The 15702-nt window shown below is 45.3% G+C and overlaps 1 protein-coding gene across 1 annotated transcript in view; it reads left to right on the forward strand.

Annotated features, from left to right (window-relative positions):
* SLC30A9 (solute carrier family 30 member 9) overlaps nucleotides 1–9812 on the forward strand; it is a 33491-nt gene extending 23679 nt beyond the window's left edge. The window contains exons 15-18 of the mRNA XM_053402834.1: nucleotides 1405–1570; nucleotides 1802–1931; nucleotides 3330–3443; nucleotides 5162–9812. Coding sequence (XP_053258809.1) covers nucleotides 1405–1570; nucleotides 1802–1931; nucleotides 3330–3443; nucleotides 5162–5206 — 455 coding nt within the window. The 3' untranslated portion in view covers nucleotides 5207–9812. The remainder of the gene's footprint in view (nucleotides 1–1404; nucleotides 1571–1801; nucleotides 1932–3329; nucleotides 3444–5161) is intronic.
* Nucleotides 9813–15702: the final 5890 nt, after the last annotated feature.

The following is a 15702-nucleotide window of genomic DNA, read 5'->3' on the forward strand; positions in this document are numbered from 1 at the left end:
GGCCACATGACCTGGAAGCTGTCTATGGACAAACGCTGGCTCCCTCGGCCTATAGAGCAAGATGAGCGCACAACCCCAGAGTCGGTCACGACTGGACCTAATGGTCAGAGGTCCCTTTACCTTTACCTTTTAATGACCACAGAAGCTCATCCCTATTCGGTCTTGCCCCTACTGGGCAAGTAGGATCAGTTGCTGAGAGTGAAAGTCCCCACCTCCACGCAGCCATCTAAATTCCCTCCTCTCCAGGGTTCCTCCAAGCAATTGGAGACTGTGCCTGTATGAAGCCAACCTCTCCTCCACCCGTTTCATGACTCTTCTGGTCCTGGGAGATAAGCGGGGAGGGGAGCTTGTTGCAGACACCTGTGAGTCTTCACCAGCCAGACTCCCCTCTGCCTCTTGGCCTCCTCTCCTGCTTCAGCTTCTGCCTCTGGTTCTGGGCTCCTCTCTGCCACATACTCTCCCAGCTCACTAAGCCCTGTTGCCTCTTCAGCTTCCAGTACCTCTTCCCTCCCCAGTCTTTTCCCTCTGCCCACTCATTGTTCTCCCGCCACCAGTCCCCGGGCTCTGAGCCATAGCTGTCAACGTTTCCCTTTTTTTAAGGGAAATTCCCTTATTCCGAATAGGATTCCTCGCAAGAAAAGGGAAAAGCTATGCTCTAAGCCTTCTTGCCTTGGTGTTTCCCCAGCTAGTTCTTCCCATCATTCCTCTGCACCCAACCAATCATAGCTGTCAACTTATAGATTTGAAAATAAGGAACCAGCAGCCTCAAAAATAAGGGGTCAGCAGCCAAAATAAGGGATTTTCCAAGCACAGGTATGTTCAACTTCTGAGCTCCTCCAAGCCAAAGGCAGAAAGCCCAGCCAGCAGCCAAACGAAGCCTCAAGTGGTGGTTCCCACAGCGCAGCAACCTGGCAAAGGGGATGCAGCAAGGAAAACCACCGTTTCCTCTCCGCTGGGAAGCGCTGAGCAAAGGCGAGTCCCCAGGCAATGCGGCCGATGTGATCAGCACAAGGCATGCAAGCTCCACCTCCCAGTCGTTCTTAGGCTCCTTATTGGGTGAGCAACGCAGCCAAGCAACACAGTTGGAGCCTCCCTCCTCCCTGGCCGGCAGGGAGGGAGGGAGAGGAGCTGCTTCCTTTGAAACCCGGGAAATTTAAAGGACATCATCAATAAGGGACAGCAGCGGGACACAGCTCTGGGATAAGGGACTTTCCCGCCAAATAAGGGACGCTTGACAGCTATGCAGCCGATCCACGACATCAGGTTACAGAGCGAAAAGTGTGAGCACAGCATAGCGTGGCTAACTTCATTCCTAAGCGATCATCTCCACCGAGAGAAATGGAAAAGGCACACAACAGCAATCCCTTTTGAGAAATGAATTTGTGTCTGTCTGTATCCTTTCAGGTAACCCATACTACGACAGCCTGGGGTCCCTTGGTGTGGGGACACTGCTGGGAGCTGTATCAGCCTTCCTTATTTACACCAACACTGAAGCTCTGCTGGGAAGATCCATCCAGCCTGACCAGCTACAGAAACTTACAGAGTTACTGGAAAGTGACCCTGCTGTCAGGTAAGAGAGTTGGGTGGGGAAGGACCTATTTGATGGCAAAAACCCTCAACAATAAAGACAGAGCATGTCATGGGTGGAATGATGAGTTCTTCTTTCAAGTTAACTTTGGAATTTATTTATTTTTATGGGAAGAAAGTCAGTTTTGGGTCATGTGGCCGTTTGCTTGGGCAGCTCGAAACACCTAATTGTTTTTGCTTTGTCCCACCACATCCTACAAAATATTTATCTCAGAGCCATTCATGATGTTAAAGCCACAGATATGGGAATGAGTAAAGTGAGATTCAAAGCAGAAGTCGACTTTGATGGACGGGTTGTTACTCGGTCTTACCTGGAGAAACAAGACATTGAACAGCTGCTACAAGTATGCATAAATACGCGTGGTTGTTTTCAGTAGTTTTTCTTAAGTGCACTTAAAAAACCCCAAATCAGTGGTATATGTATTTTGTATTTATACACAATTCCTCTAAAGTTTATAGGCTGTATACAAATCTGCCTTGTGGGTTTTCAAGTGGAAATAGATTCTGGTGTAGAGCACTTTTGACAAGTACAGCGGAACCTCTGTTTTCGAATGTAATCTGTTCCAGAAGACCATTCGACTTCCAAAACGTTCGAAAACTGAAAGCGGAAGCCTCAGTACAAATAGGGAAACTCAAAATGGAAGCTGCGTGGCATGTTCAGCTTCCTAAAATTGTTCAAAAACTGAAGCAGTTACTTCTGGGTTTTTGGCGTTCGAAAGCCGAAATGTTTGTCAACAGAGACGTTTGACAACCGAGGTTCCACTGTAAATACAACAGGGAATTATTTACAATGTAGTTTTACTTCACAGCTCACAATAATATAAATGAGGAATTGTTTAATCCTACATTAATGATAAGGGGATTATTTTTTGGCTGAGCTGATGTGATGCCTTAGAATGTTCACAGACATTCAGCTCTAGGAAAGTTAAAACAAATGGAATGTAAAAGGCTAACTTTTGCCTGGATCGTGTCCTTTGTATTTAGTTCTGCTCTGATAATTCATTTTTTAACATGGTATGGTTTTCATTACTATAAAACTTAACCGTGTGTGTGTGTGTGTTTTAAAAAGGAAGCCTTGTTAACTTCTAAGAAGTGTGTTCTTAAAAATGAAGGATATTGTAAACAGTGTATAATAATGGGGTCTACTTGTAACATCTAGTTAAACAGAAAGCTGTGCTAAGCTAATTCATATTCTGCACTGAGGATTCTGCAGCCTGAGTGAGTAGTGCAGTTTAAGCAAGTTTGTCTTCCTCTCCTTAGTGGTTGTAAGCATGTTTCTGCATTTCTGGAGAAGGACAGCAAGCTGGCCATGCTTTATCACCTCCCTACCAAAAGTTCAAATAAAATTCTGGCTTTGGAGATTTCACCAGGCGATGCCTGTAGACTTTGAAGCTTAACCTTGCACCTGTAAGCATTAGAAACTTGCTTTTAAAAAAAATAAATAAAAGCCTGAGATTCTTAAGGGTCCTTAGCTCTGTGGATTTTCTGCACCTGCTCAGAAACTTGGAATACGCACAACATGAATATAGCCAGTGAATAGATACCACTGCCTGCTGACAGTCCAGTTCTGTGCCAACACTTGAGTTTAAGCAGTTAGTGAAAATAGGTTCATGCTCCCATTTTTTTAAAGCATGGCATTACCCGTTACGTGAAAAAGTCTTTGCGTTTACAAGATAGGAAAGCATATTTGTTATTTCCCCCCTTGCCGCTTTTTAAAGCTTGCTTGCTTAACTTCACGGCAGGAAATCCAGCAGGTGACGACTCCTGAAGACTTAGAGAATTTCATGCTGAAACATGGCGAAAATATAATTGACACGCTAGGGGCAGAAGTCGACCGGCTTGAGAAGGAGCTGAAGGTAAGAGTTTGGCTGGTGAAAAGGGAGAAGGAGATGTACTTCTTTGCTGAACTGGCCTCGGGGGGAAATATTCTCCTTCTGTAATTGAGGCTCCGTTAGGTGAATACGCCCATTTCCAGTTCACGGGTGGTTAAAACGTTGTAAACAAAGACCCAGAGCAGGGATGGGAACCCTGTTTCGGCCCACATTCCCTTATGGACAACATTCTGGGGGCCGCACATCGGTGGTGGGCCAGATGCAAAAGCAAGCTACCGTATTTTTCGCTCCATAAGGCGCACCTGACCATAAGGCGCACTTACTTTTTGGGGGGGGAATTCAAGAAAAAAAATGATTTAAAGGGAGCGCAGAGCAGAGCCTATATGCATCCCAGGCTCTGCTCAGCGCTCCCTTTCATGAGCCGCATGGAGCGTGCGTGCAGCGCTTGTGGGCTTTTCCCCGTGGAGGGAGAAGGGTAGACCCTCACTGACGGGCTGCCCTTCTCCCTCCTCGGGGAAAAGCCCCCAAGAGCCACATACATGCTCCGTGCAGCTCTTTAAAGGGAGCACAGCTCTTGGGGGCTTTTGCGGGAGGTGGGGGAAGTGAGAGAGCCTCGCTCTGTCTCTTCCCCCAGCTCCAGCAAAAGCCAGGGATAGCCGCGCGAAGCCTCCACAGGGCAGCAGGATGAAGGCTCCCCACTGCCCTGCGGAGGCTTTGCGGGCTACCCCAGAGCTGCTCAGGAGCTTGTCGGGGCTGGCGGGGGAAGCCCGGGTTCTCCCCCCCCCCAGCCCCAGGGACCACACATTCGCTCCATAAGGTGCACAGACATTTCCCCTTAGATTTTAAGAGGAAAAAAGTGTGTCTTATGGAGCGATAAATACGGTAGTTGCCCTACCTCCAAAAGCCAGGCAAAGAAAGATGCATGATCAAAGTTCAGGGACACCTTCCAGCCAGGCACAAAGTGCAGAGAGTACAGGCATGGTGTGTGGCCTGGGAAGAGCCCCAAGGTCCAGAATGTGAGAGGCCCAGAGGCTGGAGGTTCCCCATGAGTGGCCTCAAGGCTCTTGTCTTGGCTTCTCTGGCCACCTCGTTTTGGGAACAGCCTCCTGAAGAAGCCCCACTGCGATGGAAGGGAGCACTTCAGAAGAAGTAGCTGAGGATGCCTACATCAAGAATTTGTTGCTCACGGTCATGGATGCTTTAGTTTAGATTCCCTTCCAACTCTTCCATGATTCTACTTGCCCAGAAACGTAATCATCAAGTCCACGAAGACAAAAGTGGAGCAGTGAGTGGAATGTTGAATTTGGAAGGGAGAGGCCTGGATTCAGGTCCCTGCTCAGTTGTGGAACATGTTGTGTGGCCTCTGGTCAGTTGTTATCTCTTAACCTCGCAGGCAGTTTATCATGGTAACGTGAGTGTCCAAGAAGACCATGGAAACCACCCTGAGCTCCTCAGAGACAGGATGGAATAATAATATGTTAAATCCGAATGATTTATTTTGCATGTGTTCAGTACTGATCACACGCTTCTTCCAGGCAGCTCTGGGCTGTGTACATGGGATTCTCCCTTTTTGTCCTGTCCTCAGTCTGGGAAGGTGGATCACTCCAGGCTGCCAAGAGAGCCTCTGAGCAGAGCTCTGAACTCGGGTCCTTGCCTCAACTCAAATCCAAGATTTGATCCATTGTGCGGTGTTGACATTCTTCCCACGTGCTTGTTTAAAAGCATTATGGTTTTCGTTTCAGAAATTGAATCCTGAGGTGCGCCACGTGGATCTGGAAATATTGTAGTCTTCACGGAAGCAGCTTTTAAAGTCTTCCGGATCGGCCAAACTGAGGAACGGAGCAGCATCCGAAACTGCCGGGATCTCAAAAGATGTCATCACATTTCAGCTTTCCGATTCTCTCAGTGCTGGTTTTCCTCCCAGAGTGAACGGCTTCCTTTGAACTGGTTTTCCAGGACAGCTGGTTGCCGCCTGAAAGCGTAGCGGAGAGGAATACTTGGGACTAGAAACTTTTAATTTAAATAAGTTATTGAAATGTCAGTTTCTGAAAATGCACACTATATAATTTGCTGCCCTAGACCAAGGTTTTGTATCTCATTTGCACATTAGCTCTGATGCAGCTGCTATTCTTAAGCGTATATTAGAGCTCCATGCCCAATTTTAAAGGCTTCACCCCTCCTTGAGTCAAATGGCTGTGTTCCAATTCTGTCGCCTTCTCTGGCTTTTCATGTTATGAACGTAATGAGAATTCTTTCCTTTCCCCCAGTATCATGAGCTGGTGACCTTTCTCCTTGTAGTGTTTTGATGGTCCTTGACAATTTGATCAGACCCACTCGAGCGATCCCATTCGTTGTTCTAGAGCAAGCGTGCAGAGAGTATATGAGTAAATAGAAACTTGTCATATGGCTCCTTCCTTACATTAGCGTTGTGGTCCAATAGTTGCTCCCACCAAAGCCTGCAAATATTCCACCTGTGGAATCGGGGGAAATGGCATTGTTTTGTAGCCACTGCTGTGTTGCGTCTCCCTAATAGTTCAGCCTAATCCCCTGGATGAAAGTTGCAGGTTTCACTTGGAATGGTGTGGGGGGCAATTGTGGGGTGGCATCACCTTCTATTCAGAATCTTAGGGTGGTATTGTTTTATTATCCATCTGGTGTGGAACATTTAGCATGCTCTAAAATGCATTGAGGCTATTTATAAAGAGGCTCCAAAATCCAAACAACTGTGCAACCAATTCCATACACCTAAGATGACTTTAGACTTGTGTTTCTTAAACAGCAAACTGTTTTCAAAACAGAGGGTAATTTATAAAAAAACAGCTCCACAATAATTTAATGCCTCTGCTTTTTGAAGAAGACACAGTCCAAAATCCCTCTAAAACAGCACGAAGCAGAATTGGAAGCAACCGTTTGGATTCCAGCTAGAATATTTATTGATAACTTGCACTGCTTATGTAGCTCTGAACGGCAAGCTATGGTTTATAACATGAAACTTCTCGTCTGTGGGGAATAAAACAGTGACAGTTCACTTAAAAGTAGAAAGTTCAGTACTGGGGCTTTGAATGTTGTTTGCAATGGGAGTCAGGAAGAAGCGGGAATCCAGATTGCAAGCTCTTGAGGCTGGGTGATAATCCTGGCACTATTTACCTTGGACGAATTTTGTAAAAGTCAGAGGAAATGTACTCTGAAGGTAAGTGGTATAAGAGGGCTGTAACCTGTATCATTAGCAGAGGCTAAAACTGAACATGAATCATGCAGGTTTGGGGCTGGTTCACACAGGCATATATGCATCACTCAGCACTCGGTTGTGTAAGCTTTGTTGCTAGGTAATGTCATGCAATTTTATCCGTCTAGTCCTGGATCTGTGATGACTTTTACAGAAATGTGTCACCATTTGATGTCTGCAAACGTGATGTGCACACACGTGCCAGCCAGCTCTCAGTAAGCGAAACTTCAGTGGTAAAGTTGCATTGTAAGGGAGGTACTTTTAAAAAATAGGAGTTGCTTATTGGAATGACTTTGGCCCGAAGGCTGAATCCCCAGATTCAGTGGCCTTGGTAGTGCCGTGGAACAACGATACATAAACCTGCTGTGCAAAGCAAGATATATGGATAATAATAATTTTTAAAACAACTGTGCTGGAAACCAAAATGGATCAGCATTGGCTTACTTTCTAAATTTAAAATGTCGCTTTTTAAAGTAAACGTAACTTATGCCAATAAAGGCCAATGACAAAAGTAAATGTAACTTTGAACTAGCATGCCTCTTGACAACATGAAAATTAACAACAGCATGCATTTTTATGGTACTGTTTTGGATTTTAGGTTTCAGAAATGTACATATTGTAATTAGTACGTAACGATAACTTTATTACATAAATTTAGAAGTAAAGGCGCTCTTTGGTTTTTTAAATCTTGATTTCTCAAGGGCAATTTCTTAGTAAATGCTTAATTGCAGCTGAGTGTCCTCTTCACCCCCAAACTATATTATGGGCAACCTGTTTTTCAATCTTCAAACAGGCATCTTCCAGCATACAGGGAGCTTTTCTGCACACACCAAAGGTTAAAGAGGTCTGCACATTAAAACAAACAAGAGATGTAACATTCAGTTACATATGCACATCTATTGAATGGTTCTGTCTGCTGAAAGCACCTTATGGATCAAGAGAAGTATAGGGACATTAATTTCAAGGGGAGCTTCGTTTCCTCGCAAAGTGTGCTTCGGGTGGGTTTGCAAATGGTCACTCACTTGGTTACACATGGCAGGTAGGAATCTCCTCTAGGCAAATGGGCAGGGAAACTTAAAAGAAGTTGTTTGTTTTGGGTTCCAAGCTCCATAAGTAAATGGAGGCAGACCAGGATGAATTGCCTGGGCTACTACCCTTTGCAGACTTACTTGCAAGGCTGGCTTTAGATAATACAGTTACAAATGTGTTTGTTAAAAATGTAACTTAGCTCTCTTTAAAGGTAAGGTGTAAATATCTGTATAAACTTTAATAGGCAGCGAATTCTCATTTGTAGTACACTTTGATCTCATCAGTAGTGGCCTTTGATCTCCTGCTGGTGAGTGGTCTTCTCCTGCGCTTGTAAACTTCTAGATGTTTTGAACTGCATTGGCCCCAGCCAGCACAGCATGTTCTGATCTGTAAAGGTTGGCCCTTCAGTGGTTCTCCAAGTGTGGGGCAGGTTGTTCTTAGTGATGTGCCTGAGCAAGGGTGTAAAAAGTGCCTGGGAGGGGATAGGATTGGGAAGCAGCTAGAGCAGGGCTTCCCAAATTTGGGTCTGCAACTGTTTTTGGACTACGGTTTCCATTATCCCTGACCACTGGTCCTGCTAGATAGGGTTGGTGGGAGTTGTAGTCCAAAACCGGCTGGAGACCCAAGTTTGGGAAACCCCTGAGCTAGAGTGTCCTCCTTGCATAGGCCAAGACTAGAGGGGGCTGAATGGCTGTTGAAATGAGGGCCACCCTTGACTCTCATTGAGATTATGGGATAAATACTCTTGTCTCAACATCTCAACCTGCCTTGGGAAAAAGAGAGTCTGCTTGGGAAGAAGTGTCCCTGCTGATTCTATCCCTATTCTAATCTGTTAGGTAAAGATTCCACTCCACAAATCCTTGCTTGCAGCAAAAAGTTGCACACAACTGCATTTAGGTATCTGCACATGCCTCACCGTGGAAGAGATTGTTGATGTGGTACTGACATCTGAATGAAACAATAAGGAGGGGGGGAACCGTCTGATACTTGTGAACAGTAATTTTCTGATGGCCATGCATCTCATGTCCAAACCACTGTGAAATAGAAGTTTGCACATAGTTTTGCTGAGCAGTCATGATACTGGCAGTCCACTTTTCATGGAATTAATTGTGTACCGGCATAATAATGGAAATAATGTTTATTCAGGATTCTCTGAGTTGTCGTTCTTTATGATGCACAATTAGCACTGGCCCAAGATCTACAGAATATTTTTTTATAGACTGTATGCAGAACTGGGGTTGTATTTGGTACTTGTATGTTTGTCTTCTGCTTTGTGGTCTTAGCTCTTTGCACTGTTAAGGTGTGGTCCTTTTTGCCTACCTTTTTATTGATGCCATGGATGGTTCTGATGTTGTAGAGCAAGCAAGGCTAACCTGTGGTCCTCTAGATGTCGCGGAACGCCAACACGCACCATCCCCTGCCGGCGTGGCCAATAGCAAGGGGTGAAGGGGGCTGTAATCCAACAACATCTGGAGAACCACACATTCCGCATCTCTGTTATAGAAGCCTGAAGAGCCTTGGTTTAGGCAGCAGAATGTCAAGTGGGGCGTGGTGGAACCTGAGAATTGGAATCCTGAAGGCCATGAGCAACCGCAGCTAAACAGCATAAATACTGGCTCAATGCCATGAGTTTTTGAATGACACCTTGTGAGCAGTTCTGGAGATTTTGGATGGATGAGACCTGAAATTTTTGATATTGCACGCCACAGCGTAATTTCTCTTTCCTGGGTATAATATTTTAACAAGATATTTCCCAACCGTCTGTGAAAGCCGTTAACGCCAGTTTTCGTGCGGTATTGTAGTTAGTATAGTAACTAGATTGACAAGTTTTTGTGCTTTTGGTTTGAAAACAACAACAGAGAGTCCTGTGGCACTTTAAAACACATTATTATAATGGCATACTCTTTCATGGACTCTAGTCCACTTCATCAGACATTTTTGGTTTGCTTTCATGAATGCGTTCGATGTGGTTTCTATGCAAAAGTATTTTATGAAGACACACCTTGATTTTTCTTTTTCTCCCATCTGTGTACCAATCATGGCAGCCAGACCAAATTTCAGGATATGTATTTATGTTTTTTAGCCAAACAAGCTTCATCTGGTGTACTGAAGACATGGAATAAAATTGTGAATCTGCAGATATATTTTTATGTTGTAAAATCGACCGCAAGTCTGATGTGCTTGACACCTGCGTTTACCGAAGTCCCGTTCATTTTCCAAGGGGTTGCATTGAATGTAATTGTGCCGTACTTGTGACAGTGAGTTTGGACAGCATTGCACAGTCTTTCTGAGCTGAATTTGGGGAAAACCTAGATTTGCACCTATACAGATAAAAATTAGCATGTACACACTTTATGCAGACCTGGGAATAACTAAGGGGTTAACTTTCTGGATCAAATAACTCCCCTTGACCTGTCCCTCCCTGGTATCTTTCAAATGGCATTATGTTAAGCTTGCTTTTGCTTGCAGCTGATTCTTTTCTGCACCATTTTCTTCCTATGTCTGGATTGCCACTGTGCTATGAACAACTCAGGGTTCCCCATTTTGACTTGTGTCACCTTGGAGGGATCCCACTTGACCTTTGCCAAGTCCTAGATATCTCAGAAGCGCCCCACTTCGCGATGAGTTTAGTCAGAGTCCAATGCACATGCGTAACTCATGCTTGAGTAATGAAATAGCATTTCTGACAACTGATTTGCTTGTGTTGTGGCAGCCTGTTTGGGCTTCAGTGAATAGCCTGAGCCCACCTGAGCTCAGATACCTCCCTCTTTCTGCAAAAACTTGCTTACTGGGGGAATCCCCTTAAATTATATATTGAACTGAATAGCAAAATTAGTATGCGGTACTTAGGCCATGCGGGACGCGGGTGGCGCTGTGGGTAAAACCTCAGTGCCTAGGACTTGCTGATCGTAAGGTCGGTGGTTCGAATCCCCGCGGCGGGGTGAGCTCTCGTTGTTCGGTCCCAGCTCCTGCCCACCTAGCAGTTCAAAAGCACACCTAAGTGCAAGTAGATAAATAGGTACCGCTTTATAGCAGGAAGGTAAACGGCGTTTCCGTGTGCAGCACTGGTGCTGGCTCACCAGTGCAGCTTCATCACGCTGGCCATGTGACCCGGAAGTGTCTTTGGACGGTGCCGGCTCCCGGCCTCTTGAGCGAGATGAGCGCGCAACCCTAGAGTCAGTCACGACTGGCCCGTACGGGCAGGGGTACCTTTACCTTTACCTTTACCTTTACTTAGGCCATATGCAGTCACCCCCATAAGATGATGGGGTCTGTACCTTAAAAAAACACTTTTAGACTGTGTTATTGTGTTTACTCCCAGTGGTCTTGCCTCAGTAATTGATAGGATGAGAGCCAACAACCTGAAGCTCAGTCCAGATCAGACTGAGGCACTGTTAGTGGGTGGTTCCCTAGACCAGATGGGTGGGAGATTGCCTGCTCTTGATGGGGTTACACTTCCTCTGAAGGAGCAGGTTCATAGCTTGGGGGTCCTCCTGGATCCTTTGCCATCCCTTGAGGTTCAGTTGGCCTCAGTGGCCTTCCATCAGCTTTGGCTGGTGGCCCAACTATGCCCAACTGGACAGGGATAGCCTAACTTCTGTTATCTATGTTCAGGTAACTTCTAGATTAGAATTTTGCACCGCCAAACCTTGCAGGTGTCTGGCACCGCTTTCAAGTGAATTGGACAACATTGGGCTGCCTCTGATGAAGACGGTTCGAAAACCTCAATTCGAAGACCAGGTTGGGGCAAGATGGTTTGAGCATATTGCACCAATCCTGCCCCAACTTCACTGGCTGCGAATTAGTTTCGGGGCCCAATTCAGAGTGCTGCTTTTGGCCTATAAAGCCGGGTCAGGACTGCAATACCTCAAGGACTGCCTCTCCCCATGTGAACCGACCCAAACCCTGTGATCATCATCTGAGGCTTTCCTTCGTGTGGCTCCTCCAAGTGAAGTCCGGAAGGTGGCAGCACTAGAATGGGCCATTTCCGCAGTGTCTCCCCATTTGTGGAATGCTTGATAAACATGCTGCACACCAAACACAAGGCAGAGGCTGTTTTTATTTTTATTATTATTATTGTGCACTCTTATGCAACAGAACAAATGGAGGCATGTAGTAATAAAAACCCAATATTTAAATAAGAGTTAACACTTGAAATAGTAAACTCTAGTAACAAATGTCTCTTTATAATCAAAAAATATTCACTGTTTTTAAAAAGTTGTCTAAACTTTTATGCACTTACTTCCTTAAAAGAAAGGTGTAGCCTGATGTCACATAGAAAACAATTCACACGTCCTATAGAAATCCTCACCAAAACATACTAGCCTATATTACACTATTCACTTTGTACAGCATCAGGAATTTGTCTATCCCTAGGTCTCATTTACTTGACACAGGACAAATTGTTAATAGAATCGACGACACGAGAACGAGAGGAATATTAGGAGTAATGAGTTCTTGGTCACAGTATGGCCACAAATATTTTGTCATAGAAAACAGAGCAAAGGCATGTCGGCACTGGGGTCCGTGCAGAAGTGATACACAAGCTTCAAAAGCTGCTACAGAAATGGGAGGAAGATTCAGAAAGAATAAGGCAAATGACGTATTTCCCCAGAGGCCATTGGAATTGCTATGCGTTCGAACCCAGGAATTGCTGTCACTTGTATGTACAGTAGAGGCTGCCATGAAAGGGTTGGGAAATCAGTCAAATGTACTGGGAAGAAAGGTGGTAGTTTTGGGTGAAAGTAATTTGAGGTTTTTATATATATATATATTTTTAAGTCTGTTGATAATCGAAGAGGTCCTAGAGCAGAGGGAACCATCTTGCTCTGTTGAGGACTACAACTCACCTCATCCCTAGCTGCTGGCTGAGGCTGATGGGACATGTAGTCCACGATATGCTGGCTATCCCTATTCTAGTGAGGAAGCCCAAACCAGATGTGGTGCCGTAAAACAGAAGGGTAAATGTGGTTTAACTGAGGTAATATTGCTGCAGAACGGGGGGGACGGGGGGGCGGGACAGCAGCTCAACGCCGTAAGCTGTTCTGACTGCCAAGTGGTAAAACTGATCTTGGATGGTATCATTTCAGGTTGTAGGTGGGGAACTTTCATGGTTTCCTCCATATTGCAAATGCACATATGACCGAGGAGAGGATTTGGGCAAGGGCCAGTTGCTAGGGCATCCTCTGCAAAGGCTTTAGAAAGATAACCTGCTCCCAACCAACCCCCCGCCCCGCCGTGCTTAATGCTCACAGGGCTGCCACTAGGGTAGGTCGCCAAGCTTTTGCCCTTCTTTCCAGCCTATCGGCAGGTGGTGCCCTGGGCACTGGCAACTCATGCTACATCACCGGTGACAGCAAATGATCGGCTCCATAGTTATCCTATTACTATTTCCGGGCTCTGAGGCATCGGGATTGCGCTCTCAGTGCAAGGCCTTAACAGTGAATGAGAATATATTCTGTGGTTAGAATAAGGAGGCAAGAGTGGCTTTGTACAAGATGAGTTCCAAAAGAGTATTTCCCCATGTCTGAGTGTGTGCATGTTTACACTAATGTTAAAAGAGCACAGCTAAGAAAGCTGAACAAGTGTCTATGTTCAGGCAAACCGTTTAAAGGGTGGAGCACCTTAAATGAGAGAGAAGTAGATTTCATGGCCAATTTTGACAGTAAAGCTTTCGAAACTGCTCTCCTACTGAGGTCTGTCACTTGCGCTGAATTTTCAAACTTTCACGACTGAATCCTTCAGATGGATTAAACACTGCTTATACTGCCAATTTAAATATCGTAGGCATTCTACCTTCAAAAGATTTTGAACGGAGTGGCTAGCATTGCTGCAATGAGGCTTTGGGAAGCAAGCAATAGGTTTTATCGCTACAATTTTCTGCAATGCTGGAAGCGGCAGTGCATGGTTACTGTCCAAACGAAGGGTGCCTTCCTGTGCTGCCTCAATGGTGTGGAGGCTGGAATAGCATAGGCAACCTGCCAACACCACGCCATGGCCCCAGTTCCCAAGAAGGGATGGAAAGGAGCTGCAACTTTGGCCTAGTTCTGCTGACATCACTGGAGCCTTGTGGGAGGAGCACACACTGCTAAAGTAACACTTAAAGGATCCTTTAGATCTTACTGTGTTGCCAGCATGATGTAGCAGCTGCTCTAGCCTTGCCCACAAAAGTAATGTCTGTTGAGAGTATTCACATGCATCATATAGATCACTTGCCCTCATGGAGTGAAAACCCTGTGGTGAGACGCAACCATCTCTCTGACTTGACCCAAATGGTTCCTCTTTATAGATGTTACTATGAGCCTAGGGATGGATGGATGGATGATCAACCTGTGTCAGTTTTGTGCCAGTTACACTAACACTAGGCCAAGGTCTGCTCCCTTCCATTTTTATGGATATTGCAAAGACTGCACACAAAAAAATACCTGCATGTAAATCGCATGCACTCCTTCCATCAAATGTGCATTTCCCCCCCATTGCACCACAACCCTTTAAATGTATTTCCTCCTAAAATATGTATCCTCTCTTTTCGTCGTTGTTGAAGATGCATATTTTTGTACTTTTGGGACCAAAGCTGCAACACAAAATTCAGAGAAGTGCATAATCTAACGGATAGGTTGCATTCCCAGCTGTCAGGAAGTTTGGGGAGCTCAAATCTGGCAGCAAAAAGCAGCTCAAACCAATTCCTCGCCCACCCCCAGCTAGGCTGCAGGGAAGCAACTTCTGTGTGGCACTTCACAATGCATGAGTGGGGCCCAAGTAGAAATCAGTAGATTACCCTTCCCATTAAAATAGCCAGGCTTACCCGTTGCCTTAGCAAACCCCAAATGGTATTGCTTCAGTGAGGTCTGTTATGTGAATCTGGTGTGCATAATTCGAACAAAACACTTTTACTTGGATTCATACACAAATATTGGATTTCACACTGCTTATTACAAAAATACACTATCATGAGATTATACTGTAGACAAACGTGGACTCATGCATTCCATCTGACTTCTTTTTTCCACCAAAAAGATCAGCAAGTGTCACCACAGGAAACATACACCAAGGCCTGCACTATGTTAGCATTGTGGCAGCGGATGTGTTACATACAACACTATACAAATAGGACAGAAATGCCGTGATTTTTGAAGGATGGGAGTGTTTCTCTTCTCATCAGGCCACCTGGTGTCCTGCTGATTTACAACAGATTTGTCTCAGAAACGGACGGCACTGAAATGTTGATTGTATGTTAATAGGCAGAGATGGCATCGTAGCCAAATAAAATATATAAACGAAGGATGTGAGCTACACTCAGTTTTTAAAGTCCTACAGGTTCCAGTGGAAGAGAGCCGAGTGTGTACTTGACACCCATGAGGTTTAAAAGCTCTTAGCTTTCTCATGCCAAGACCCCGTAACCCTGCAGCAATCCAGCAAAGGCAGGCAGAAGGAATGACCTCCAAGTCAGGCCTCAATTTATTCCCTGCCATTGGGAACAGGCCCGGCTGGTGCTGATTGGCCAACCAAACCTGCCAGGAGGAAGCCTGCCCAAGCCTACCAGGACCCAAACCAATGACTTCGATTTACAAGGAAGAAGATTCTGATTCGACACCAAGAATAACTTTCTGACAGTGGAACGGACTCCCTCAGGAGGTTCTGGACTCTTCTTCCTTGAAGGTTTTAAAGCAGAGGTTGGGTGGCCATCAGCTATGGATGCTTTAGTCGAGATACCTGCATTGCAGGAGATTGGACTAGAAAATTCTCAGGGTCCCTTCCAACACTATGATGCTATGAGGGTTCAGAGACCCTCTGGAATGGTGTTGGTTGTCATGTGGCAAGGGAGGCTGCAAGAAGAGCGAGAGATATTTGACACAGTGGTGGTGTCAACCTTACCTATGAAAGAATGTGTTTCTTCTCCTGCTGAGCGCCTTGTGAGGTAAATACACTTCTGAGGAAGAACTTGAAACAACAAAACCCCAAAGTAATAATGAAAATAAGCTATTTCTAGAAGTGTTATACATTTACAGCAGCTCCCAAACTTGATAC

The sequence above is a fragment of the Podarcis raffonei genome, chromosome 9 (assembly GCF_027172205.1).
Source record: "Podarcis raffonei isolate rPodRaf1 chromosome 9, rPodRaf1.pri, whole genome shotgun sequence".
Lineage (NCBI taxonomy): Eukaryota > Metazoa > Chordata > Lepidosauria > Squamata > Lacertidae > Podarcis > Podarcis raffonei.